We start from the raw sequence: 27,421 nt of genomic DNA on the forward strand, positions 1-27,421 counted from the left end.
GTCAGATCACAGCTCATAATATTCTTACACCATGGTCAGATCTAAGAGGGTTGTCACCTCTTGTACATTATGTTGCACTTTGCCTTCAACCGTTTTTGAATTTCAATCAGACGCGATTGCGTAAAATATTTACCACGTATGTACGTGTATCAATTATATGCCAGCGGAAATGTATGAACGTTGAGTATTCGTAGTCTTGTCATCAGCGTTCGACAAAATAAACATTCATTTCATCTATACCGACGTGTCGCTATATATGTATACATATGACAAAAGCAAGAGAACCGGATGCTGCGTCAGTTCAACATACCAGGGATAGAGTGTCTCCGTACCACACGATTATGTAACATAGGTAAAGCGGTATACCGGTCCGCTTTACCTTATGTTGACATAATCAGCATCAGCATTTGTTGTAGAATATATATTCCACAACAACAAACACGGCTTTGTACACGTAGTACAATTGTACTACGTGGACAAAGCCGTGTTGCAGAGAGCATGCAGCTTGTCGTTAAGGACAAGCTGCATGCTCTCGGCAATAAAGCGTATATGTATATACATAACCCTCAAGACAACCTGTTTGGTGTACTTTAATTGTGATATTTTCACATTTATTAGAAACACGTACGATCGAATATACAGGCCTAGCTGTAGTCGAACGCCTTTAGAACGAAGTGCATGCGGTCACCTCGTGGCACCATGCAGCTCACAATAGAACCGCGGAACAGAATTATTCCTTCGTTATATAACTGTCGATATATAATAATATTGGCGAACTGGAAGCACAGAATCGTTTACAGACGCTATCTCTTTACCGAATACGTACGTACAGTAAACGCCACTGCACGCGGTCGCGGCGATGGAGTCTCCCGAACCGGCTTCTTGCATGAAAGGTAGGCAGTCGCTGAGCGCAATTAAGCTATGTGAAATATGTTCATATAGCGGACTGTCGTGTAAACAAATGGCGCATAACAGAATGAAGTCTCAATGCAGCGATCGCACTGTATATGTTTATTGGTATTCTCATGCAGCGGGCAATTTCCCGCTGCTTCTCTTTCGTAATCCAGTGCGTTAATTCATAAAACAAACACCGTATACGCCTTTTTTAAATATGCTTCTTACCGATCCTATTCCATTCCAAAAAAAAAAATTAAATGGTGTGTTTTACGTGCCAAAACCACTTTTACGAGGCACGCCGTAGTGGAGGCGCGACTCCGGAAATTTCGACCACATGGGGATCTTGGGATCTTTAACGTGCACCTAAATCTAAGTATATATATATGTACATATATATATATATATATATATATATATATATATATATATATATATATATATATATATATATATATATATGTGTGTGTGTGTGTGTGTGTGTGTGTGTGTGTGTGTGTGTGTGTGTGTGTGTGTGTGTGTATACACACACGCCGGGCAGCGATTGCGGGAGAGGGTCTCAGTGCGCGTTTTCTTCTACTCACCGAATATCGCAGACCCAGCGCCGTAGCAGAAATCTTCGTTGTGTCTGTGCTTGCTGCATACCAGAGTTGTAGCCGATGGCTGTCTGCCCGTTCTAAGTTTCGCGGGCCAAGATTCAGGCAGCTTTTTGTCCTCCGGCTACGTGTGAATAAGGCTGGCACCGGGCTCCGTTGCGTACGTCCGGCAATGCGGCACCGAGCAGTAGCCCTACCATACTGCACGCCTCCAAAGGTATAGCCACTACCGATTATAGTGATTTCAGATGTTGTCAAGCAGATACCCAAGGCGGGAAAGCCTCCCCACTTAATGAGAACTGCAGCGCAAGTGGGACTTAAACTTTCGTTTTCAGGTCGCTTTGGCGCTTCCGAAGCAGCCGACGCGGCCGACGTGTCCACGTGATCCTTCATGTCACGTCATGCATGCCGACGGTGGCGCCAGATTTTCCAGTGGTGGAGCTCGCCCCCAATATACAGGATTAAGCCGATGGGGTTAATCCGAAGGCCTTATACTGTGGTTGGTGCATTCAGTGATAGCTGCGGCCACGACCAGCGACTGATCTTGACCTCCTGTTCTACGACTCTAATTAGGCGCTGCCGAATTGAGGGTCGATCCAGTCTTCGATTAATGGTTAGTAGCTTGTTCACTGTTCGATTAATGATCAGTTAATTATTCTATGTAGCAGCAGTTTTGCACACATTACGTGTGTTTTATCGCTCAGATTGAGCCGATGGCCGACGTTCCGTCGAAAAGGGCGCGAAAGAGCTACTTGCACCATAGCAAGGAACTCGGCGTGCCGAAAACGACTTTTTACAGACGTTGGAAAGCAGGCGAGGAGAACGCGGATTGTTCCAGCGCACCGAGCAGCGCAGAGCCGTCTACGTGCGGGGATGACGCACCGCCTTCCTGCACCGGCGACGATCTGTCCCGCGAACCCTCACCCGTCTCGTCTGAAGAAAGCTGCATGTTTCGCGAGGAAGCAGAAGACTGCGACGACTCAGTTGAGAGTGGATCGCCGCCGCCTCTTATCGAAGAGGAAATATTGGCCACTACATTTGCTGCACTCAGCTCGGAAACGCTGCCAAACCTTGGTACGTCCAAGGCAGGAGCTGCTGCTATGGCCATGTCATATGCAGTTACGCATGGCTTGACGTGGACAGCGTTGGGCGATCTGGCTGCGCTGGTGAACAGCATCGCAGGAGCTGACGTGTTGCCACGCAACAAGTACGCATTTAGAAAGCTGTGGTCAACAAAGAAAAGCGGCTTAGTTACCTATTGGTACCTTTGTGATGTTTGTCAGGCTGTGTTGACAGTGGAAAACGGCAACACACTATGTACTGTCTGTGGCACCAAAGAAAATTTCACCAATGTGCATGCAAAAGGGTCATTTTTTGTGACTTTGGACACAGCAAGTCAGCTTTGCCTTCTCATTGACAGGACAAAGGAAAGCCTGGAAGAAGGGTTGTTGAAGAGAAGCCAGCGATGTGATGCTGTCACTGACATAACAAGTGCTGCTTGCTTTCATGAGCTTAGCAAAGCTGAGAACTTGACTTATGATGACTTGACTCTGACCATCAACACAGATGGAAGTCCAGTTTTCAAGTCCTCCAAGACATCAGTGTGGCCTCTGCAAATTGTGGTGAATGAGCTACCACCTGCCACACGACTTCAAAATCCTGTTCTGACAGCACTATGGTTTGGGAGAACCCACCCAAATATGCAGACATTTCTTGCAAAGTTTGTTGAGCAGGTAAAAAGTATGAAGCCCATATCATGGAAGACTGCATCATCTGTACACCAATCTAGAGTATTTGTGCTGTGCTGTGCTGTGGATGCACCTGCACGTGCTGCCGTTCTGAACATGATTCAGTTCAACGGTCTGCATGGCTGCCCTCGGTGCCTCACGATGGCAACGCATAGAGAAGGTAAGAAATGTGCTGATATCTCCAAACAGTTTTTATAATTGCAGTATTATATAGTGTAATTATTGTAATTGAGTGGTGTCTCTTGTATGCACGGAACAGTCTTCTTATTTTAATATTTTCAGTCTAGAGTACTGGTGTAGAAGATGTAGCTGCACACAAGAATGCCAACTATCAAGACAGATATTGCTCCTCATATCACCCAAAGACTTGGGAAGCAAGGGCAACTTTCAACACACAGCATGCTCTATGTGGGATCTTGAGAATATTTGTGCAAGTAATTAAATTCGAAAATATTCACTGGGAAGTCTGTTATGTGCAAAAACCTGGCTTAGCTTGACTGTGGATGAAGTGATAGACATGCTAAGTTTCTTAAAACGTGTGGCAAAACATGCCACATGAGTGTGCATGCAGTAACACATGCAAGGCACTTGCCATTAAGGCAAAAGTACAGCAGTAGAGATACTGTGACTTTCCAGTTTTCTGTGCCATGTGTTACTTTAACTGACCACGTCTGTGAGGAAAATTTGGAAAGCCAGTGTCAAAAATAAACATACCTCGACAAAACTCATTTCTGTCAAGCTCACTGTAAATGTGCTCATAGGTTCATTAGCTAATTTTGTGCATATGAGGACAAGCATCTGTCGTCCCTGTTACCACATTTTTGCAGTTTTTTTATCCATGCAGGTAACAAGATCATACCAACCTAATTTTTAACACGAAAAGAAAAAAGACAACAGTACTACTTTCTTTTTTCTTTTTACATTAAGTGCATACTGTTATGAGCTTGTTAGAGGTGATGGTTTCTTGTTATGGTAGAAGCAAGTATTCTGCAGCCAACCGTCCTGAATTCAGCGAGACAGTCTCTATTTCTGAGTAAATGTCCCAAGTTGTGACTTGATCCAGTTTCGATAACCAAATGTCCCAACTTTGATTTTTTCTGCTTAATAATAGAATGGCGCTCCCCTTCCATTCCAACTTTGTCCACTCATCGACAGTTGGCAACCCTATATGAACAAGTTTGCAACAAATAAATATGGACAGCTGCCAAGAGTCTTTGTGATAATGTTTGTGTTCACACACCTGCATTACATAAGCAGCTTACATAAGCCTTACGATGCTGCGGCTTCATGTAGCCGCTAAAGGCAAATTGCATTATGTTGTTGCTGAAAACAGTTGCACTCTGGTGCATCTTGAAGTACTGTGACTGTATTGGTGGCAAGCACACCAGCATGCTTTGCAAAGACTCGCAATCAGGTGTCACTTGGTTGAGGCTGCCGCCATAGCTGGCGCAGTCGCCAATGTTACGATTGTAGAAAACAAGAAAACACAGGGTGGTGAAGAAAACCCACAGCAGCAGGCTCATAAAAATCAAGAAGTTGAAAAGCAATGAAGTGATTCTTTTTAACATTTTACTATAAACAAATACAATTGTATGGTTTAAAAAATAACAAATGTCATCATTCCCTACTGTTAAGTCACAGTCACTTAAATTAGTAGTAATGCCCTGCCCTCTCTAACTTCTGAACTCTACAGCATAACAGTTTTTGTCATAAACTGTGTGCATGTACGTACAAGTTCCTTTAAATTTGTAGTTTGCACCAGATAACGTAGCAATGTCAGGTACATTTTCATAATTGGAAAATGTGGTGTCTCTCTGCAACTACATTTTGGATTGTGGATGCATAGCCTGCAGGCACAGTGTGGTTTTGTGGGCAAAACTTGTTAATATTTTGGTTGTCACCATATATAGTTTATGTAGTGCAGTGCCTTTGTAAAAGTGTACAAGCAAGCTTTCCATTTCATTATTTTCAGGTGGCATGCGTTACATTGACCAACCGGCTGAGGAAAGGACACATAGTCAAGTAATCAGAGACATGCATATTGCATACATCGCAGAAAACACAGTGAATGGTTTCAAGGGCCCATCAGCTTTAATGAGCCTTAAAGGTAAGCATGCAGCGGCATTCTTTTATGCTTTTATGTGGTGGTGTGTTAAACAACCAGCTGTAACAGTCTTAAGAAGGAAGGGAAACCAGCTTATGAAGCCTTAAAGAGCCCATAAACGTCTAACATTTTTTTACACTTTTAAACAAATATGCTCGTCGCTTGGAGAGTGCTGTGACCATAACCACCAGTGAATGCTGCAGCCCTATGTGCTGCAGGAAACGCCACTAATTCAAAAAACAATCCTGTACTGCTCTCCTGCCCTATCCGCTGCTGCCTTTGTGCATCACCACCACGCATCAACAGGGTGCTCCAGGTGGTGTCGGCAGGGCTAAAAACTCTTGATTGGTCAGTAGTCGAGGAACGACAGTGCCAACTTGGCAAGAGCTGACTGTGTATTCTGAGAATGGAGGGATGCTTGCCCACTGTGCTCAACCGAACCTTTTATGAAGCTTCTATTCAGTAAGTTTCACGCTGATGATGATTAGGGGTGGACAATGGAGGACCCTTTTTTTCTGGCCTGCAGATTCGAGATGTAGCTTTCACTAGACTGCGTAGTGTTGGTGAGTATGTGACAAGGGGCAGATAGTGCAAATGGGGAGAGTAGCAAAAGAGAGCAAGAAACAGTAGTAGTTGCATTTTCATTGTTCAAACGCCTGTAGCTTTGCTATTACTGCGCCACTTTAAAAGTATTCTTGCCGCCACGTGTTCATATTCCAGCAACAGTGGAGATCAATTGCAACAAATGATTGAGGACCTTCACTGAGCAAGTGCAAGAGTGTGGTTAAAGTTTTGTATGCAGAAGAAAAATGCAGTGTTTAATAGCCTGGCAAGAAAACAAGAATTCATGATCGCTCGTCAGCCTCTAGAGTTTGTACGGGAGTACGTTTACCTAGGTCAATTACTCACAGGAGACTCTTACCATGAGAACGAAGCTTACAAAAGAATAAAAATGGGTCAGAGTGCTTACGACAGGCATTACCAAATCCTGACTAGGAGCTTAACACTGTTGTTGAAAAGAAAAGGGTACAATCATAGCATTCTACCGGTGCTAACATATGGGGCAGAAACTTGTAGGTCAACCAAGAAGCTCGAGAACAAGTTACCGTCTGCACAAAGAGCAATGGAACAATAAATGTTGGGCGAAATGTTAAGAGACAGGGAAAGAGCGGTGTGAATCAGAGAGCAAAGGGGGTTTCCAATATCATAGCTAACATTAAGAGAAAAAGATGGAGTTGGGCAGACCAAGTAATGCGTAGTGTAGATCACCAGTGAACACTAGAGTTACAGAATGGGTGCTATGGGAAGGGAAGCGCTGTCAACGATGGCAGAAAATGAGGCGATATGATGAAATTAAAAAATTTGCAGGTGCAAGTTTGAATCAGCTAGTGCGAGACAGGGGTAATAGGAGATCCTTCGTCTTGCAGTGGACAAAAAAATAGGCTGATGATGTTCATAATGGACTAGTGCTCATCAGCCACTATGTAACTCAATTTTCGAGCTCATGGTTGTTTAGGAGCTCTTTAAGCAGGTAGCTCTTCCCTGCTCCATATTTATCATAGTGCAGGCAGCAGGGAGGTAGTACTCTGTATACAGCCTAACACCTGATATCAGGCTGAGACCTATGGTGCAGGGCACTTGCCTGGTTTCTTTCTGGTAGGAGCATTATCGTCGGGTGACTTCAATCAGTAAGTGTGTGTGTTTTGAATGTAATTTTTCAGGTTTCAACCTTGTCAAGGGAGTCAGCGTCGAATACATGCACTGTGTTCTGCTAGGAGTCACAAGGCAGATAAGCGAGGCCTTGTTCAGTACAACTAACTGTTCTGAACGGTATTACGTCGGTATGTATATTTCAAACTTTGTTTCATGCTTCTTATACTTGCAATATTCAAGCAAGGCTTCAACTGTAGCAAACACTTACAGAAGGTGCTTCTGTGAGGCAAGGAGTTTGATAGAGGACATGTTGAATGATTAAACAAACCAAAGCAGAATGCAGCAGGTTTAATCAACCGACTATATAAATCAGATGTATGAATGGTGAACAGAGAAGCAACGTTATCAAGACAGGCAGAAAACAAATGAGTATGATGATAGAAAAGTGAATAAAAGATTGTAATTTGCGAAAAGAGTGCCATTTGTAAACAAATGTGTTCTGTGGCATTCTTAAGTGATAATGTAGCATAGAATGATTAATGACGATGAGCAGTTACTTCTGCAGTAATATAGCTTGTGCTTTTACATATTATGGTTTTTAATACTGAATTACGTAACTGCAGCATACAAATTGTTCTTATCCAGTAGGGAAGTTTCTAGGGACTGTTAATGGGGGGGGGGGAGGGAGGGTCATGTTCTAGTGTACACAGATTATGAAGATTGTAGATGTGCTGATTTCAGTGACTTTGCTATGTATACTTTTCATCTATCTCTGTTCATCTTGCTTGAATGGCTTGATGATGCCACTTAAGTGTGTATATTAATTGCTTCTTGCGTAGCAGCATCTGCAACAACTGCAATGTAGCAGTGCATATATGCAACACTAGCATATTGTAATGCTTAGTTATCACTTTTGCAAGCAAAAAAAAAAAGAAAAACAAAACATGGAAGGCTATAACACAGACATTTGCTCAAATCATCAGCATGCACATGGCTAAGAACTAGGACCAAGCATCAGCTGTTATTTGCACATTTCTGCAAGTGTGTGCTTTGGAGGGAAGGTCAAGACCTGTTGAAGGATATGGACAGAGGGGAGGGAGTGATAAATAAAGCAACAGACGCTGAAAGTAGTTACCGGTGGCTGATGGACTATCCTGTGTTAGTTGTAAGGAACAATTACGAGACTAGGTTTTGTAGAAACTAATTGGGTACAGCAGCGTCTTGTGCAGCAAGAAAGGTATAACCGTTACATGTTCCTGCTGCACTGTGGCTTGCCTGTGCCTCAAACACAAAGGTGGATCAGTTGCGAACTATTTGTGCAGGAGATACAGGCTGGGAGCTATCCCCCATAAAGGCACACAAGCGCCATAGCTGATCTTTACGAGAGACTTCCGACATGTCAGCAATTACAAAAAGTGTTAATTGTGTGCCATAAGCAAGAGATAATTCAACACACATGTTAAAATGGACTAGAAGTAGAGAACGCTTGCAAAGCTATGTTATACAGTGCCTAGTAGGTTACAAGACAGAAATGCCCTAATAACACAGTGGCTATGACACTCAGCTGCTCAACAGGCAGTCATAGGTTCAATCGTAGCCATGGTAACCATGTTTCAATGGTGCTGTGCTTTGGAAAAGCCAAAGTACATGCTACAGAACCTCAGGTAGTCTAAATTCTGAGCTCTCCACAACACTAACCCTCGCAGCACGTGTGCAGCTTTATGATGTTAACCACACAATTTTACGCTGAATGTAAGCACAAGTGTGGAATAGGTTTAGAGGATGAAGGCTGTAGCTTTCGTGGAGAGTAATCTTTAAAGGTATAGACTGATGGGTTAGTTGGTATTGCATCGTGTCCAGTCTAGTGGAAAGGGGGCACACACTGTACAATATTCCAGTCTTTTCTCTCGCCATGTGTTTGCACTACAGCGTACATGTTGAATCTATAATTGCTTGTACCTCTCTTGGTGCTGTGTGTTGTTACAAAATTTGTGAGGTTGCTTTAAAAGGTGTGACCACCGTATAAATCACTTGGTTATGACAAAAATAATTTCAGCGACCCTTTTAACTATTGCTGTATTATGGCACATATTAGAAGAATAGTATTAGGTGAGTAGCATGTGTGAGGTGACCGGAAAAGCCCACGGAGAGTAGCACGAGGTTGTTTATTAATTTTTGGCATCATCACAGTACACTGTATGCAATCTGCATGCTTATTTAAAATATGTAAAAAAAATGTGATGAGGTGGCTGTGAGGAGGAAGCATTGCTATGCTCTTAGTGCTTCATGCCACGTTAAGTGCGTACAGATTACTTTAAATGTATTGATAAGGAAGTGCTGCCTGATACGCTGCAAAGTTTCGCATAGTTGACGCACCAAATACAACAATGAAGAGCTCTGCTCACCAGTGCACACACCTTCACAAATCAGACCAAAACCAATGTAATTGAGTCTAGATATGACTGGAAGTACTTCTTTTTTGCCATTTCAGTAACTTGCATGCTTTAAGCATATGTTACTCTGACTGACGTGCCATGGATTTCATTCTTCGGGTTTAATTTTACTGTATTGGAGAGACATCTTGGTCACTTAAAATGCTCTGTATAATTAATCATTGTGCCGTTTTTATGTCTGCAGGCAGCCCATCATCTGTGAGAGAAGTTAATAACCGCTTGTTAAGCATTCAACCTCCTCACTGCATCACACGTCTACCCCGTCGCATCGATGACAGGGCTCATTGGAAGGCTTCAGAATGGAAGCACTGGCTTCTTTTCTACGCCCTGCCATGCCTTGATGGCCTGATCCCCCATGAGTACTGGCGTCACCTCGTAAAGCTGTCAGAGGCTGTACATATTCTGCTTAGAAAAGAGATATCTACTCAGCAGATAGACCATGCAGGTAAAGTACTGCACAAATGTAGGTTAAGTATCCACGTCATAGCTCACTATAATTGCTTGTAATCTTTGTTCAGAAATTATGTGTTGGGAGTGGCGCAGTAAGTATTGGTTGTTTGTTGATTTATCAGTCATATTCAATAACTAATAACTAGAAATTGCGGAAGTACTCAGGTTAAACAGAAAACAAGGCTCACCTCCGTAAACATCTGTTCTTTTCACTCGTACTGCAAATGCTGTTGAAATGTACTTAAAATGTGGAATTTTGGCAACAAGTACATATACGTGTGAATCTGTTACCCAAGATAACATTATAGACAAAAATCTGAAGTTCATTCTTGAAAGCAACTGGCTTCGCTCACCTTTGTTTTGGGTATTATTTATTGCACTCTAAAATGTATGTTCTACACCTCCACACTGCAATTTGTAAAATCATGTAAGCCCCCTCTCCTAAATTTTATTATTGTGGAAAGCTAGCCTACTTCAACAGTTACTGATAAAGGATTAGTGACACAGTATGAGAAACATGGACTGAAAGGGGTGTGTATAGATGCAACTATGTGCACTTCAACACCAAGCTTTGTCCATGCACAGATTAGAGCTTATGTAATCATATGTGTCTGTATGTCTTTACTTTGCAATTACTTATGCATCTTTAGTAAATTGCATTATTTGGCCCACCAAATGTGAAAGTTTCTTGGTGTAAAACGGCTTATGTGCATTCAACTTGGGTGCATTAAGATTGAGTTTTGTCTTGGCAAAATTTTCAATAAGCAGGTTATAATAATGAGTGATGAAACAAAAAATGTTAGGCATAACATTAAGAGACAGGAAGACAGTGTGTAGATTAGAGAGCAAGCAGGGGTAGCCAATATTTTAGTTTACATTAAGAGGAAAAAATGAAGCTGGACAAACCATTAATGTAGGGCAGATAACTGGTGGTCTAGTAGAGTCACAGAATGGATGCCAAGGAAATGGAAGCGCAATTGAGGACGGCGGAGTATTACGTGTGGTATGATGACATCACAAAATTCACATGCACAACTTGGTAATTGGAGATTACTTGGGGGAGGCCTCCATCCTGCAGTAAACATAAAAACAGGCCGCCGCTGCTGCTGATAAGCAGGATTTAAAATGGTTCGAAAATGAAAATAGTGCACCAAAAAGTAAAAATAAATGTTCATGCTCTACGACCTTATTTATTGTGATGCCGTGCAATGCAGTAGGGGTGTATTGAGAGGTCCACAAGATTGAATACCTGCCATGCTCTACCAGCTTTCTTTGGCTATTCTACCCACTTTGCGGTTTGTGTGTTTCTATCTGGCTGTGTACATGGCCTTGACACATGCCTAAGAGTGAATAATATATAAAATTACACATCCGATGGATAGTTTAAACCTAGTTCCCCCAACACAGAAGCCTGATGCTCTAACCTTTAAGCCTCGGATGCATACCTGAAAAGACATAATAAAACACCCTTAAGGATTTCCCTTGTGTAAACCAGATAGAACTTATGGGACACATTCTTTACCAAAATTAGCTGCGCTTATCACATAGTGGTGCATTTCTACAAGGTCAAGCATGTTGCATCTTGCAATTTAACATGTTTTAATGCCGTATAAAACTTCTGCTTGCTCTGCAAGGTCGGCCATGGTGGCTGAGGGATGCATTCATAACTGAAATCTGCAGTGTGTCTCATCGTCATAATATGGCATTTTCCCTTGCTGGCTCTTGAAAGCTTCGCTTCCGAATTTTCTTAGCGAGTGGAGTGTGCATATATGTTTTTCCTTGCACGTGTTTCTTCTAGCTGAGCTGGAAGGAAAATGTGCCTTCCCCCTGGAGGTCGTAAAAAGAAAGTGTTGCCTGCATAACTGTAAAGGGGTAATAGCATGAGGGAAAGATCAAAAACATTCTCAAGGGTGCACAACTTGTAATCACAGTTTTATATGGACATGCTCCTAGAGGACAGAGGCTTCTATTCTGGAAGCCACAAGACTTCCCGACATCTATTTTGCCAGCTATAGAAAATTCTTGTTGCATGCAAAGATTTTCACCATTTTGTGAGCCAAGCACATATATTAGAAAGATTGCAACACTCTTATGTGCACTCACATTTAATTTAACTGGTGTCAGTGCACTTAAAGGTCTGTGGTGTCAGTTTTTGCTCTACATTTCATTGAAACGTAGCTCTAGGGGACTATTAGGTTGGGTTGAGGCCATGCTCATACCTAAAACTAACAAGCACTCTTACTGCTTCTGCAATTATACATCATTATGCAGTTTCTCTGGAGCACCTCTCCACACAACTTCTAGAAAATGTATAAGGCATAATTTAGCATTTTGGTATTAGTGATAAACAGACACTAAAGATAAAATATATAAATTATGGGATTTAACGTGCCAAAATCATGATCTGATTACAAGGCATGCCATAATGAGGGACTCGAATAAATTTGACCACCTGGTGTTCTTTAATGTGCACCTAAATGTAAGTGCATGGGTGTTCTTGTATTGAAATGCGGCAGCCGTGGCTGGGATTCGATCCCTTGATTTGATTCTCAGCAACCCGACACCATAGCCACTAAGCAACCACGGGGGTATCGGACACTAAAGAGGAAAGTAAGTTAAGCTGTGTTAGCAAATAACCCTTATTTGTATAACATGAAAAGCCATTCTTACCATAGGAGGAAACTTGGTAATCTAGCATCATGCAAAAGGAAAGACATGGCAACGCCACCTTAAGTTCTCACTTCAGCTTGCCGTGATGTCAATGATTTTCAGTGTCTGTTCAGGCCTAGTTTATTGGGCTACATCGTATTGCAACAGAGGCAAAGACTGAAATTTGCAAGTTTCGAGAACTTTTAGTGTGATGCAATGGACAATAGAAAACACTTTGAGATCTGTTACATCACACTGATGTTCTGGTGCTTGGGGTTCAATGTGAAATTAAAAAAAAAAAAGGTTTGGCCTTATTTTTCTTGTTTAATCAACTTTTAGTGTGCAATTAACGAAAATAGTTTGAAAGCGTGCCTTGTCGGTCTACACAGATTTAGTGTTCATCTTTAGTGTCCATTTAACATCATCACATTTTGTATATCAACCATGTAGCCGCATCTGATGCAATGTTAAAATGTTAAAGCAATATGCTAGAAGAGAGTAAGGAAAGTGAAAGTTGTGACAGAGAAAGAGCATGATGATTACACACTACTAAACCATTTGTGATAAGTAGCGTATATTAATGAATGCTTCATTTTGGCAGGCCATGTGGTCCTTAGGATGCCTCAAAGTAGGTCTCTGCACAACAGTGATGTGTCAGCACAAATATAGAAACACAAGTGCATGTGTTGTAACACGTAGTAATTTTTGCATTTACACATTTCTTCACTTGAAAAAAAAAGAAAGGCTGATGACACTGCCCAATACTCTTGTGCTGAGGTCTCTGCTGAGCCATTAGTGGTACACTTTCCTTGCAGTGGCACAGGACCTTGTTGCTTATGGGGAAGTGGAGAGGAGTTGCAACAAAAATCCAAGGACACCTAAGCGCTTGTTACAAGTTGCGAATGCAAAATAATTAATGTCACAACTTGTACCAACTGCAGTCATTCGAGCTTCGTGCTGCGAGTAATCTTTTAATTTTTTCTGCGAGGTATTTATTATTGAGTTTTCAATTAAGTTGGTGCGGGTTACTTTTTTTTTTCTACAGTTTCTACGTTAGCATGTTGGCTGTAGACCGGAATCATTTGGACGATATTGCTGAGAAATGAAGTGCATTTATTTATTTATTATTTGCTATGTACGTGGTGGAAACGACAAGAGACTGAGGCACTAGCAAAGGCCACCAAAGCTGGCAGGTGCGCGCAGCAGCTAAGCCCAGTGGGGTTGAGAGAGAGAGAGAGATACAAACTGTGTGCCGGCTTACAAAGCCATAATCCTCGCACAACACCTGGCGCGCTAACACAGCAGCAGGTAACCGTTTCACCTGCTCGTGATGTCGCGTTGCAGCCAGTGGCAACTTAAGTGATGTTTCGCTGCTACAGGCGCTGCTTTTTTCGCACATTGGCCCATTTGATGCTTTCACATCAAAAATGACACCATAGTAAATGACTTCCCTGGTCCCTTAACTAAGTTTTATTTTAAATGCTCGCTAAGGTGCTGCCTTTTGGAGATGCTTGTAATTCCACTCAAAATATAAGCTCAACTGCACCAAATGTGATTAGACCCTCAAGCTTTTTATACATTACAAAAATTCACTGTTCTGATTGCTCCATTTTATTCTTTTCAGAGCGCCTTCTGTCAATGTTTGCAGCACGCTGTGAGGCACTGTATGGTGTGACAGCAGCGACGTTTAATGTGCACCAGCTCTACCACCTTGCAGAGAGTGTTCGACATTTGGGGCCACTGTGGGCCCATTCTGCCTTTTCATTTGAGAGTGGGAATGGGCATCTTGTAAAGTCGGTGACCGCTGCTCATGGCCTGCCCCATCAGATTGTTGAGCGTGTGGTTATGGGGCAATATCTAGAGCACTTCATCGCCACTGCAAATATCTCGGAAGAGGACAGGGCAGTTTGTGATAGTTTCCTTGGACACCCAGATATCCAGAATGCAGTTGAAGAAGGTGGTGCAACGTTTCTTGGCCTGAACAAGCATGCTACATTCAGTGCTTCCGAAATGCAAGCACTCAATGATACTGGCTATGGTGGCAGTAGTATTGAGTGCTACGAGAGGCTTGTATTTAAGAAACAGATGTACCACAGCACACTGTACAAAAGGCCAACTAAAAGCGACAGCACATTTGTGCAAACATCAGAAGGCTTCTTCCGCATAGAGAAAATGGTTCGTGTGTTGTTGAGGGCAGGTCACACTTGCTTGCTGCTGTGCCGAGAAGTCCTTTTCCTGGATGACCAACGCTTTCCGCAGCACATCCGGCCATGTTTTCTGTCAGCAAAGGCTCCACCAAAAGTTCTCAGGCCATCAAACATTTTAAAAAGCTGTGTGTACCTAGAATTCAGCAACACACGCAAAGCATTTTTGTGCCCTATGCCTAACATGATTGAAAGAGACTGAAGAACAGAGTGATGCACCATACATATTACTGTTTTCTGGATTATTGAACTGCATTCTGGAGACGTGTGTGCCACTTTATTTATTAATGGAATATAATGGGACATGAAAAAGAAAAAATGATTTCACTTTCATTAGTAAATTACCCTTATACGATACCAAAAATGCCACCCTTACTGCAAGAGGCTTGGCAAGTGGAAAAAGGCACAAAAAGGAAAAATGAGTAGCACTGCCGCCTTAAAGTTCTCACACCAGCTCAGTGTGATGTCATAGATTTGTATGGCGTCTGCTAGGGCCTAGTTAATTATTTATGGGTAAAAATGAACTACATTGTGTTCTAAAGGAGCCAGAATGAATATGGCAAGTTTCAGGAACTTTCACTGAGCCTACTTGGCCTAAATGTTAAAGAATGCCATGAACTTGAAAAAAATGGAACTCTGAGCTTCATTTTTTGTTCTAGTCACCACAAAATTTAAGAAGAAAGAGGGCTAAAAACATATAGTATTATTCGAAATTGTTCATGTTTATCTTCAGTGTCCCTTTAACACTCCAAAGTTATCGAATGCTCAGATGGGCTATTTCTTCTCTGTTCTTTATCACCAAATGACTGAGCTCTCATGACGACTTCGGCTTTCGGTAGAGCTTGTCGTGTTCAAAGCTTATGGACACCTGTATTGCTCCTGTAGTGGTGAAATAAGTCACAGCAAACAATGCAAGTGCTGTTACCTGTAATGTACAGCTGAGAATGTCTTCGACCGCCACGAGCCGGTAATTTATGTGCCTGTCATTGCTGCTCTTCACATCACAGTAATGATCAGCTTGAGCAGTGGCCCGACTCCCAATGCCAAAGCAAAGTTCAGCTCATGCGTAGTCAGCAATTCGGAGCCCCTGCTTTTCCATGAGGCTGGCTGTAGAGTCATGTGGTAGCAGTAGGAAGTCCTTGCAGAGCACGCAAATTTAGAGTGCTTTGAAATGCACTCTGGCATCGTACATGTTATGCAGCCACAATTTTACTTACTGACACTCTCTTGGCGATTAGCTTGTAGCTGCCAAAATTGTAAATAGTGAAATCTTGCTTTCCCTTTTAGTAAAGTTGGCAGAACAGTTCAGCATGAAGGTCCTTCTGCTGCAATTGCCGAACAGAACAGAAGGGCCATTTACTTTGCCCTTCTGCCCAAGCTTATGCTGTTTGAAGCAACATGTGGTTTGCTCCCCCATGTTTCTGCAACTTGCAACAGTTATTGCATGGTTGACTTGGGAGGTGCAACATCATTATCTGAAGGAAGTCGCACCAGTTGCTTGTTCTTGTCACAGATGCCTGTGATACGTTAGGTTGAGTACTTGGAGCCCTCGAGCCACTTTTCCTGCAGTCCCACTGCTTTATTCTTGAGCACTTGTGGCAGTGCTCGTTACTCTGTAGTACTTTCTTTTTCTTATTTAACGGTAACAGGAGTCTCATAGTTAAGAGCAAGAGCCCTCGCTGCCGTGCGACAGGTGCATGGGGTTTCATGGTTCACTACTCTTTAGCACTGATGCAGTACTTTAGCACTTTTTGCATAAAATTCTCCAAAATCGCGATGCTTCTGTTGGACATCTGTGCTTGGTGTTTAGTGGTGTGCTAGTTGGACTTTCCCTGGTTTCTAGCATTGCCTGCAAAATTTCAAGAACTCGAGAAGGTAATCTGCATATCCCGATTTGGTTATCTTTCTGAAGTACTGAAGGCAGAGCTTGCTTGATATCTTCTTGTGAAGCAGTAGTAGCGTGTCGTAAGTGCTTGGCAACACTCCCAATGGTTCTAGACTTCAGGCTCCCGCTTTACTTATTGTAAAGCGTCCTTTCTCTCTTGATGCTACAGAAGCTGTGCATTGGGTGCATGCCAAGCAAGCACAATGCGTGCCTTTAAATTATTACATCTTTACTGAATTTCTCAGTGACAGTCTGCACCACGATGCTTTAGCTTGTCGCTAAAACACAGCCCTTTGATGGCAGCGCAGCTCTATTTATGAAGCAGCTCATCAGGTGTTAGAATTCGGATGCTCAAAATAGGACACTGGTGTGAACATTCAGTTCAAACCAGTTCCATAACATTGCCACGAGGGGTCTCCATCGAATTCAGCATTTTGTAGCTTTTGGTAGTTTGATAGCTACAGGTGGTCGTTATGATCAATGGAGTAGTAAGAAGCTGTCTGTCATGGTCGGTAATATCTCCGGTCACTGATGATGTTCCTGTTTTTTTTAATGCTAAATGGTTAATTTTGAAGTTCATGTAATTCTTGATTTTGTGTTGCAGATCCTTTCATTATAAGTCACGCAAGAAGCTTGCACAGCTTTCAGCTCTTGAATGTATATTTTATTTTTGACTGTGATTAACTGTCTCGGGCTTTTCTGATTTCTTGAAGCATGTAAATGTTCAAGCTGAAAAGGACTGGCAGTTTTTTGAAGCAGCTTAGCGACTTAGGTGATGATCCTGCTGATAGCTTGGCGCTGGTCAGCCTGTTTCTTGTAGAGTACTTTCGTGGCGTTTGAGTGTCAGCGGCTGAAGTGTCTTGAGTTTCGGCACAAAGGATTGTATGAACACTAGCGCATAGTTAGGAACTAATGAGTAAGCGTGTCACATGGAAGACAATTTCTCTCTGTGTGAAAACTTAATGAGGCAGTGAGATCCAAATGCACATGGGTTACAAAAAAATTATGCACACTCAGTGTCATGTTGCCAATGGTGAAATAATTTGCAAGGCTCACTTTGAACAGAGGTACGACAGTTGCATTTATTTTGTGCCATGTTCAGTCCTAGTCCGCCAGTCCGGGTGACCCGCTTCACACATACTTTGCTTTCAGTCGCCACCACGGGTTGGTGGCGTTCTACTTGAAAAGAATGCTCAACTATACTCCATCTCAGTAATTCCTTGCAGCACTGGGGAAGCTGCAGGGCTTCTCAGCGAATAAGAAGGCTGAACGCCCTTCAAGATGTGTTCATCCATGCCACGTCATCTCCTTAGCATCTGCTTGCCATCCTTTCAATACATCCTCCAATGTTAGTGGAGTGATGCAACAAATGTTTTTGTGTTGTAACTGTAGGCTACTTTCCCATGAATGCCACAGCAGGGCTTCGCTTCATCAATACGCTTTCTGAGCACTTTAATACAGCCTCCTTAGCCAGTTCTAGTAAGATCGAATGCCCTGATAAATGTTCACACATGTCGTACCATCTGCTCGGCATCTAGTTGGCGTTTACTAGCCACCGTCAACATGTACGTACCATACTAGAGCGGAGTAGTAAATTATTGATGCAGTTAACAATTAGGCCTTCGTAGCATTCTGCATCGTCAATGCATCACCAACTCTAATCCTGTGGCAGCACCTGCTAAATTGAAATCGAACCACGTTTACTGCTTTGCACTGCCTCTGTAGTCCTAGCAGCATCAAAACAAACAGCTGATCTCAATAGTAATGACCAAATATACCTAATGCTTTGTCCTCAGCGTGAAATGAGACCAAGTGATGGTAGATTTTATCATTTATTTGTTGCAGTCAGGGTGGGGAGCCACTAACGAGCTCGAATTAGGATTAAAGTGGGCAGTCTGGTTAACATGGGGTGCTGCCATGTTGCTGTGTAATCGAGGTTAGGGTGGCTATTAATGTTACCAGCAATAGCTGGCACAGTAATTCGACGTGCATGTGCAAAGAGTCTAATATCTTGTATATCGCTGCAATGTATCGTGTCAAGCACAAATAAATCTAATCACGCCGGTTATCAGACAGTTAAGCCCACGCAAAGATATTGCCTGTATACACTTCTTATCTGCTACAGTGCTGCAAACCACTTACGAGATGTAGTGTCATGCACACAAGCACTCAGTGGACTCTGCTTTAAACTTCATTTGTTACGTAAAGTGAACACGCTGCTAGCAGTGAATGCACTGCCTACTACCACCACTACTAATGTAAACGAGGGGGACAACACAGTGATGCAAAGTTGGCTTCTTCTAGGTGCACTTTCTCCAACCTTTCACTTGACACGTCATACAATGGGTCACTGAAAGCCTCCGATGGCTCACAGGCTACACAAAATGGTACACTTATGTGCGCTGTCAACCAGGATGTCATAATTATTTGTTGTCTGGGGCAAAGCTGTGCATGACTGATGAGACTCGTAGAGCTCGGACAATTTTTTTTCAGTCATGTGCAGAGTAGTTTGCAGCATTATTCTTGAATTTAATGGAAAAATTTTACATTAAGTTTGTGTGTGAGCATGGACCAGTAGTGCTTTGTTGCTGGTCTGCAGCCAATATACGTTACAGTGAAAAAATCGTGGTAAAGGGGAAAAGGTTGTTTTTATAAACATGTTATAAGTTAATTTCTATGTAGCCTGTACATTGTCTGGATGTTCAGGTTTTGCTTGTAGTACAGGCCTTAGTTTCCTATATACTTTCATGCCAGCCCATCCATGCCAAGAATACAGGGTGCCTGCCCAGAATAGAAGAGACGACATTATACAGTGGCATGTCCTGTAGCTGGCCCTTTTATCTGCACAGATTCTATTGCTTTATAAATCTAAGTGCCAGTAACATTTTCACTGGCACAAACAGTCTGCCAAAAATTGTGTCAGCAGTAAATAATATGCATACAAAAAATAAACAAGCATAAGAAACTGTTCGTTTATTCTAAGGTGCTTCCGTGCACTTTCGTTCTATATTGAAGAGGTATTGCATGCTAGCCTTGTGACAAAGTAATATGGAACTTGAAAAGTACAGCACAAATACATTTATTGCCATCATTAGCAGCTAAATATTGTGGACCATCCGTAGCAGTGGCTTCACTGCAAAAATTTGGCATCAATTGTCAGCCTTGGTCATAACATTCAAGGCAAATTTAGTGAACAGAGAGCGAAAAAACTTGGCAATGCTTCTAACAACTTCTCATGATAATCAACCATTTAATACTTGAATACTTCACACTGTTGCAGCACTTCAGCACCATCTACGCCAAAGTAATGCTCTTAAAGTCGCGATCTCGCATTTATAATCAAAATGATGCTGATCGAGCTTCCAAGAATTACATGCTCTGTGAGCCTTCAGGATGCAGTATACAGTGGACAATGCATACATTACATAGCAGTTGAAATACAGCCACATCATAATCTATTGGCCGTCAGTGACGATGCACAAAACAAGCTAACCGAATCAATAGCACGTGGTGCATGAAGCTCTCGACCAGTGCAGTTGTCTGTGAAAAGCAAGCTACTGGATTTCTAAAACGTTCTTAAAGTTTTAGTACTAAGCACAACAACAAATATGTGAGGACAGCCTCATCTGTACTTTTCCCGGGAAGCGTATGTCCATAGTCAGTGTCACAGATGAAAGTGTCTTTCGGCTCTGCATGCAGCAGCTGGTGCTTTATACTTGGCCACTGCTTCGTCCAGGCAAGTACATTTTGTCATGTTTTAGAATAGTTGCAGACACGCACACATAACTTTTCATCTTTTCTGCAAGCCGGCCACTGCTTGTGTGTGGCTTAGGTATTCTGGGCTGGCAATGCCCCTATGGGCTCCATGGGTGAAATATGAGGAAGCCAATCCGGGAGGTAGAATGGCACGGTGCTGCCGAAGGGATTACGATGGCATAGAAAGTATGTAAGGGGCTAAGCACAGGCTCACTTGTGGTTGTACTTGTTTTGTATTATAATGATGCCTCACCATTAGCAATGTATAAGGCTGTTATATTGTACCACTGTGCAAGAAATATTCTGGAAGGTTCTTTTACATGTATATATCTAGTCACTGTATAATGTAATACAGTAGCTTTTATTTTTACCCGAGGAAGATGATGTGTCACTCCACTTACCTCTGACATATTTCAGTTAGTTTTTTCCACTCAATTATTTATTTCTCATGAATACAAATGTTACCAACTGACCCTGTATCCTATATGGCAAATCACTGCAGCATATATGCATAATAAACTGTGTTCTACCCTTTCTGTAGTATTTTCTATGCACTGTGTCTGTTACAAAACTCCAGCCTACCCTGGCTGACAGGTTTCCATCGCACTGATCACATCATGCTAGTGGTCCTAAATACCAAGCTGCTGCAACAAGTCTTGCATTACTCGTAACGTAACAGGAAACTTGCAAAATAGACATGAATACAGAGAAAAATGTAGCAAACTGTCTGCACTATAGCTGATTAACAATCTTCCGCAGATGAATGGCTAGAACTTTTATATTACAGGTCCAGATCAACCACAAGCATAACCGTAGTAGTCTACAGCTGATATTTTGTCAGTAGCAAATTAGAACAACTGATTCTTTGACAGTAATCGAAAGTTCATGTATACTGGAAGCCCGCTGTCTCTATATCTCTTGAAAGCTTGTGCACTATACATGGTGCTGTGTCTACCCGCTGTGCTGACTTGGGACTCGAGGCATTAGGTTTATATAAAAGCATGAGCTCACAGCTTTGATTATTGGGTGTTGTGCACTGGCGCAAACTGCAAAAATACTCCGACCCTGATTTAGATGAACACCAAAGAGCTCCAGGCCGAGATTCCAACTGTGGCATCCTTCCTAGCCCACTGTGTACTTTTGGGGTACTCAGGCCGACATTTATGATTGTGGTTGGTGAAACTGAAGCAATGATTTGGAGTATGGGTGAAGGTGACAGTGGCTTTTGTTATATCGCCTATAGTGCTGTGCTTCCCTAAGTAACCTGAAGTATGCATACTATTTTGTACATGCATATTATTTACATATACTGGCGTCTCAGAAATGAGACATAGTGGGAGTGGGTACATATAAGAAGTGAAATGAAAAACCACTCAGTTACAAGAAAACACTTACGAAAAGAAAAATGTAGGTAATCAACAAATGGCTGAGCAAATAAAAATCAATGAAGTTCACAATTTTTTGAGCAAGGACCACCTCGGGTGAGTTTCCAAGCAATTAAAATAAACCATCTAAATTATTATATATTTCAGTACTATGGTGAAAAAGAAGAGTACCTTTAAACAACCAAATGAGCTTTCAGTGATGCAGTGTTTAATACGTGACTGCAACACAACGTGTAGAAAAATCAGCGAAAGAAACTGGTGTATCTATGAGATACAATGAATTAACTATCTTGTGGAGCCAAACAATATGTCACACAATCATTTGTCTAAAGCCTGCAGAGACAGCCTGAGCAATAAGTGAGGAAAACGACAATTTTAGACTCATATATGAATTACTCTATAATGAAAGTAATGAAATAACTATCAGTGGACTCAAATATGGATGGCGTGAGGCACCGATATCCACCAGGCATTCATTACATTCACCACCTAGCCCATATACCACATCTTAGATATATGCCACTGCTGCAGAACATGGTCGAGCTGTTAGTCCTGTTCACATCAGCTGTGTTGACCTACCTCAAGGCCTATATTGACTGGAAGATTAGCTCATGCAGCTACGCTGCAGATGTAATACAGGATTTGTGAGGTCCGGCAATCCTCTGCTCAATCTTCCTAAACGGCCCAGCCTCCTTTTCTTGACATACATGAACTTCATGAACTTAATTGACTTGTAATTGGTAATGTCAGCGCATATGCTGCTGTAGAAGGTGACTAACTTATTTCAACAAGTTATGCGTTCTTTCACAGTTTAAATTTACATTAACCAATTGATACACTGCCTTAATCACAGCATGCAAGTTAGCAAGCTGAAAATAATGTAATTTGAATACAGATATGCTCAATGTTTATTTTATCTATGCAGCAAGTTTTGCTTTATGGACATTTCTGCAATATTTACTGGTGTGTTTATGTACCCGACTTCTTTCCGTTGGTTTCATAGGCATTGTTGTGATGACGTAAAAAGTAATAGGATGCATCAAGCGAACTCAACACAATCCAAAGAATTAAAGAATATGTGCGGACTCCTGTGTTTTCATGAGATTCGATTTAGTATAAACAAGTTATGAACCACATTGACAGGCCCCTTAATATAAAACCACTTTATTTCAAAGTAATGACAGCACAGCTTGTAATACCAGCTAGCTCCTTTAAACAGTGTGGCATATGCAGTGCAGGTATGCAAATATATTGCTGTACATATGTTATGGAATAATAATGCAGTGGAAATCGTTAGCCCAAAAATTAAAAAAAAAACTGGTACAGTTTTCTGTAAAGTCAGCGACACATTGGGCTTATTCACAACCTCTGTCGGCACAGCATTGCAAAACTGCTTTCAGCAGCTCGTTTATGGGAACGATCAAATGACTTCACGAGCAATTAATTATATTGATTCATTAGCTGGAGTACGTGATGTAGCTGTTTTCCCCGATATAGGACTGATGGCCTAGTATCCTAAAAATTTCTGAAGGCGACCGTGCTGCGCCGAGAAAGAAATCTGTCACAGATTAAGTTACCATGAAGCTAGCTCGATCGATCAGCATGCAGTTTCACTTTGGTCTGCCGTAAATGTCAAGTTTTAACGTTCGCGTGGTTTGCACCCGCCGGCCGGCAGGTCTCGGAATTACCAGCCCGTAGTTAAATATGCGCTCGGGACTCTTGTATAAGTGGAAAGGAAACATACCGCACCTCTAGTGATTATCGGATATCAATTCTTTACGGTAGCGCGATCCGCGATGGCTGAGCGTAAGCTTTGTAATATATATACACTTCTTCTGCGAACAAAACACTATGTCAGCGGCAGGCACAAGATCCGCGAAGTTTCACAATATCTGCTTTCGTGCACAGGCTACGCTATAGCCTCGAAAATGTCATTTCTGCGCATCGTACGAGCGTGTTTAGGGTGAGCGCGTACGCGCATCAAGTCGAGTTGGCGTGGTGATTACGGCAGCTCGATCAAAACGGATCGATCAGCCGTGCTTTGACAATGCAGCTGCTTTTATACGGAACGCGGTTCGATATAGACATTAATGGTTCTGCGATAATGTAGCAACAAACTAGATTCGCCCGTAGAGCCAGAGCTCCGATTTCCGATAGCAACTGCTGTATACGCGCTCACCTGCATATATCTCCCCGATCGTCGAAGGAACTTTCAACGTGAGGTTATCCATCTTTTTCTCACCGTACATTTATTCGCGCACATGTATACACGCTTACGAAGTCGTCCTCCGTGCACAACACATCACAGTCGCGAAGCGTTCCATGTCGTCAGGCCTCGCAGCCGTTGCAGCTCCCAGCGCTGAAGCGCGGCCCAGTGCGCCACCTTCCCAGCGTCCAACAACCAGTGCATGCCTCTCCAGCGGACTGGCCCCAGCGCCCCAGCGCACAGCGTGCCAGTGTACCAGCGACTGCAGACCTTTTTCGGTGCCCCCAGCGCATTTCGCACTGGCTCCAGCGCCCAGCGTCCCAGCGTGCCGCCTACAACTTGTGTATCCAGTGCGCTGCGCACTGGCACCAGTGAAATACATGGATGCCAGCGTTGGCCCAGCACAGACCCAGTGCAAATCAGCACTCCCAGCGTCACAGCGTGTGCCACCCAGTGAAATATCGTCGCTTCCAGCGCATTTACAGCGTTCCCAGTGCAGAAAACGCACTGGAAAGGCACTGGGAGGCGCTGGTTTTTGCAATAGGGTAGTTGCTCATTTTCCAATGAGTGCAGGTTTAGCATCATATATGCTGCTTGTTCGAGTACTGTAGGCTTGTGTTCTGAATGTTGTACGATAACTTGCACGATACACTTGGCCTGATGTATTTTCTATTTCAATTTGAGAGGACATTATATCTTCGCAACAGTGATGGCATGGGAAAGAACTACAGCCCTTCTTACTATAACATATATTTTGTTTTCAATGTGCAGGTGGTGAAGGGCAGGCGTCTGCTAATCAGGCAGGCTATAAGCCCAGTCGAACGACCTCGCCAGTTGGTTGCCAAACGCGGCCAACCCAGTAGTGACCATGACAAACAAGACCGAACTGAAAGTGCAGCGGACAATGTTCTGCGTGCTTTAATAATATATGGCACCAACACAGTGCTGTATATTCCTTCACAGGTTACGTGCCAAAAATGCGGAGATATTACAGCTCACACGTGTTCTAGCATATAGCGCGCGGTTTGTACAGACGTAATAGCGTACTTGCCCGATGCATTCGCTTCTGCAGTCTGCACAACACTCAGTGTGGCCATTGCGGACTTGCATGAGGTCTTGAAGTTTGATTGGATCGAGACAGCGAAAATGACAGGTTAGAAAAAACGCGAAACACGCCTTCCGCCCAGCTAGAAAGCCCAAGTTTCGCTTTTGCGCCGGGTCGCATCTCCCGGCGTGGCAGCCCAGACCTGCTACTTCGCGGCGCTTAGGATAGATGGCGCGATCAGCGCTCATCAATATGGCGGCGCGCTTTGAATTCACGGTGTTCTGGTGTATACGGTGCGCGGCGACGCTTTTATCGCCCTTGCACTTTATACGAAACCTCACGGCGACGCCGACGCCGAAAGGCGCCTGGACTGTCTATATAATTGCTATTGCAATAAAAGGGGCATCCAAATAAAGTTTGAGCAAAGAAGACGCATCAATTATTAATGCGTATTGAGCGCAAAAAGTTCGAGAGGAAACCCACATGCGCTCGGCCAAATTGCGGACGCCTATAACGGGAACCGGTGATGCGTCATTACTCAACGAAAAATATCGGCCGATCCTAAAAGTCGCGCAATCTAAACAAACTACATGTTACGCTAATGCACCCAAGAAGACCTTGTCTTTCTTTGGTGTCACTTGGTGTTGGACTTGCCTTTTTTATTTGTGCTAATATGTCACGAAGAAACAACCGTTCAAAACTTGCATGATAGCGCAAACGGCACCAATCCTGAAGCATTTCAGGCGTTTCATTGTCTGTGCCTGCGCAATCACCAGTGACTGCTTGGTTACACGTGGCAATGGTTGCATGACCTCTAAAGGTATTGCCACTGACGGTGACATTGAATGCTTCCTGATGCTACGCACACTCTTGTCTCGTGTCTCCATATAACACCCTCAAGAAATCTGAAGTACCTAAAAGTATTTTATTGTCATGGGGCATAACATTCCCTAGCACACATTTGTTACATGGCGATCGCTACACTACACCGATGATGTAAGTGCGTTTCAGCCACACGCCATGGCACCGTAATGCATAGACGTTTTCCAAAATGGCTTTACTAAACTGTCAAATTCGCCAGCTTCTAGCGATGAATACCCATCTCATAAAATAAACGAACGTAGTCTTTCTAGAATATCTACTATATTATTGTTAACGACGGACACAACATAACTATAGACAGTCCTTTATTGGCTCTCCACATTTCTGGGCATGGTATAGTCTGACAGACAAATATAAATGTTTGAGGATAAGTGACTTCGGGAACAGCTGTCCCTTGAGTTGCTGGTAAATCAAATCATTCACATTATATTAGGAAAAAAGCAATGCTTGCGCTTTATGAATAATGAAGAGCTTACCTTTGTTGCTGTAAAGCCATTCTTGTTGTTTTTATTAAAACCCCTGTAAAATGTGACATGTAAGTTCCTTTAAACAAACGATACTATTGCTTGTCGTGTAAACTTCTAATGCTTTTTCTACAGCACCCTTTGTTCCCTTAAAGCTACTTTGTTGTTTATTGCAGCGTGCACCTAAAAGATTGCATCTTATTATTTTTGTAAATCTTGTTTACCATGCTGCCGTAGCTTCGTCTTGTATTTGAGACAAAATATAACATAACATTTTTATTTAGTACATCACAACATAAGAATTTGAGAAAGCAAGTAAATGTCCGCGACAAGAGGCATAACTCCTTTAAGACGAAGCTTTAGATCGTGGGCTCCTATCTAATTATATGTAAAAAGAGAATTCGTTTTTCTCGGAAACCACTTCACCAAATTTGGCGAGGTTTGTTGCATTTCAAATCTAGTGACCGCTGGTTGCGAATATTTAATTTAGGTGGTAAATTTTTCATTAAAAAGTGGCAAACTGAAGATTTTCAGAAAACGAAACTGTCTAGTTCACAACGTTGTAACTCAGCAATGAAAATGATACCACAATTATGTGAAGCGCCCCTAATAGTACATCTAAAGGGGGCAAACTTATATGTTACACATGAATCTAAACAAAATTAGTAATTTAGCAATACAGCTTTCGGGGAACCCTTTTACAAAACGTAACAAATTCACGTAAGTTATAAAATGACATATCAAATTTCTACGTTTTCAATGGTCTAGTAGATGCCGTTTACAGAACCGCGATGTCCGATTTTGATGTAGAGCTAATATTCCAAAATATTCGTGCTTCTATCTTTTTGAGACTTTCCAATTTTTGAACATCTCTTTAACAAAATTCATGCCCTAAATCGAGATTCCGTATCCAACGGTCACTAGAATTTAACGTTCTCTCATAAATATAACAAATTTCATTAAAATCGGTGCAGGAGTTATCTCAGAAAAACATTTTTTTGCGTTTTACATGTATTTGAATAGGCCGCGTCGCAGCTGGCCCGAGCT

General features: G+C 42.5%; 1 protein-coding gene across 1 annotated transcript; it reads left to right on the forward strand.

Annotated features, from left to right (window-relative positions):
* Positions 1-2,941: 2,941 nt before the first annotated feature.
* On the forward strand, positions 2,942-14,953 carry LOC142563425 (uncharacterized). Its single transcript, XM_075673980.1, has 5 exons — positions 2,942-3,398; positions 5,211-5,345; positions 7,064-7,183; positions 9,633-9,893; positions 14,172-14,953. The coding sequence occupies exons 1-5, from the start codon at positions 3,191-3,193 to the stop codon at positions 14,951-14,953; spliced, it is 1,506 nt and encodes a 501-aa protein (XP_075530095.1). The 5' UTR covers positions 2,942-3,190.
* The last annotated feature ends 12,468 nt before the right edge of the window (positions 14,954-27,421 follow it).

The sequence above is a fragment of the Dermacentor variabilis genome, chromosome 11, assembly GCF_050947875.1.
Source record: "Dermacentor variabilis isolate Ectoservices chromosome 11, ASM5094787v1, whole genome shotgun sequence".
Taxonomy (NCBI): domain Eukaryota; kingdom Metazoa; phylum Arthropoda; class Arachnida; order Ixodida; family Ixodidae; genus Dermacentor; species Dermacentor variabilis.

Bases quoted from the DNA above. Each gene is read 5' to 3' on its own strand.
- LOC142563425 (XM_075673980.1), top strand. From the start codon at position 3,191: ATGCAGACATTTCTTGCAAAGTTTGTTGAGCAGGTAAAAAGTATGAAG. The intron at 3,399-5,210 runs GTAAGAAATGTG...CATTATTTTCAG, and splicing joins GATGGCAACGCATAGAGAAG to GTGGCATGCGTTACATTGAC. The intron at 9,894-14,171 runs GTAAAGTACTGC...TATTCTTTTCAG, and splicing joins TCAGCAGATAGACCATGCAG to AGCGCCTTCTGTCAATGTTT.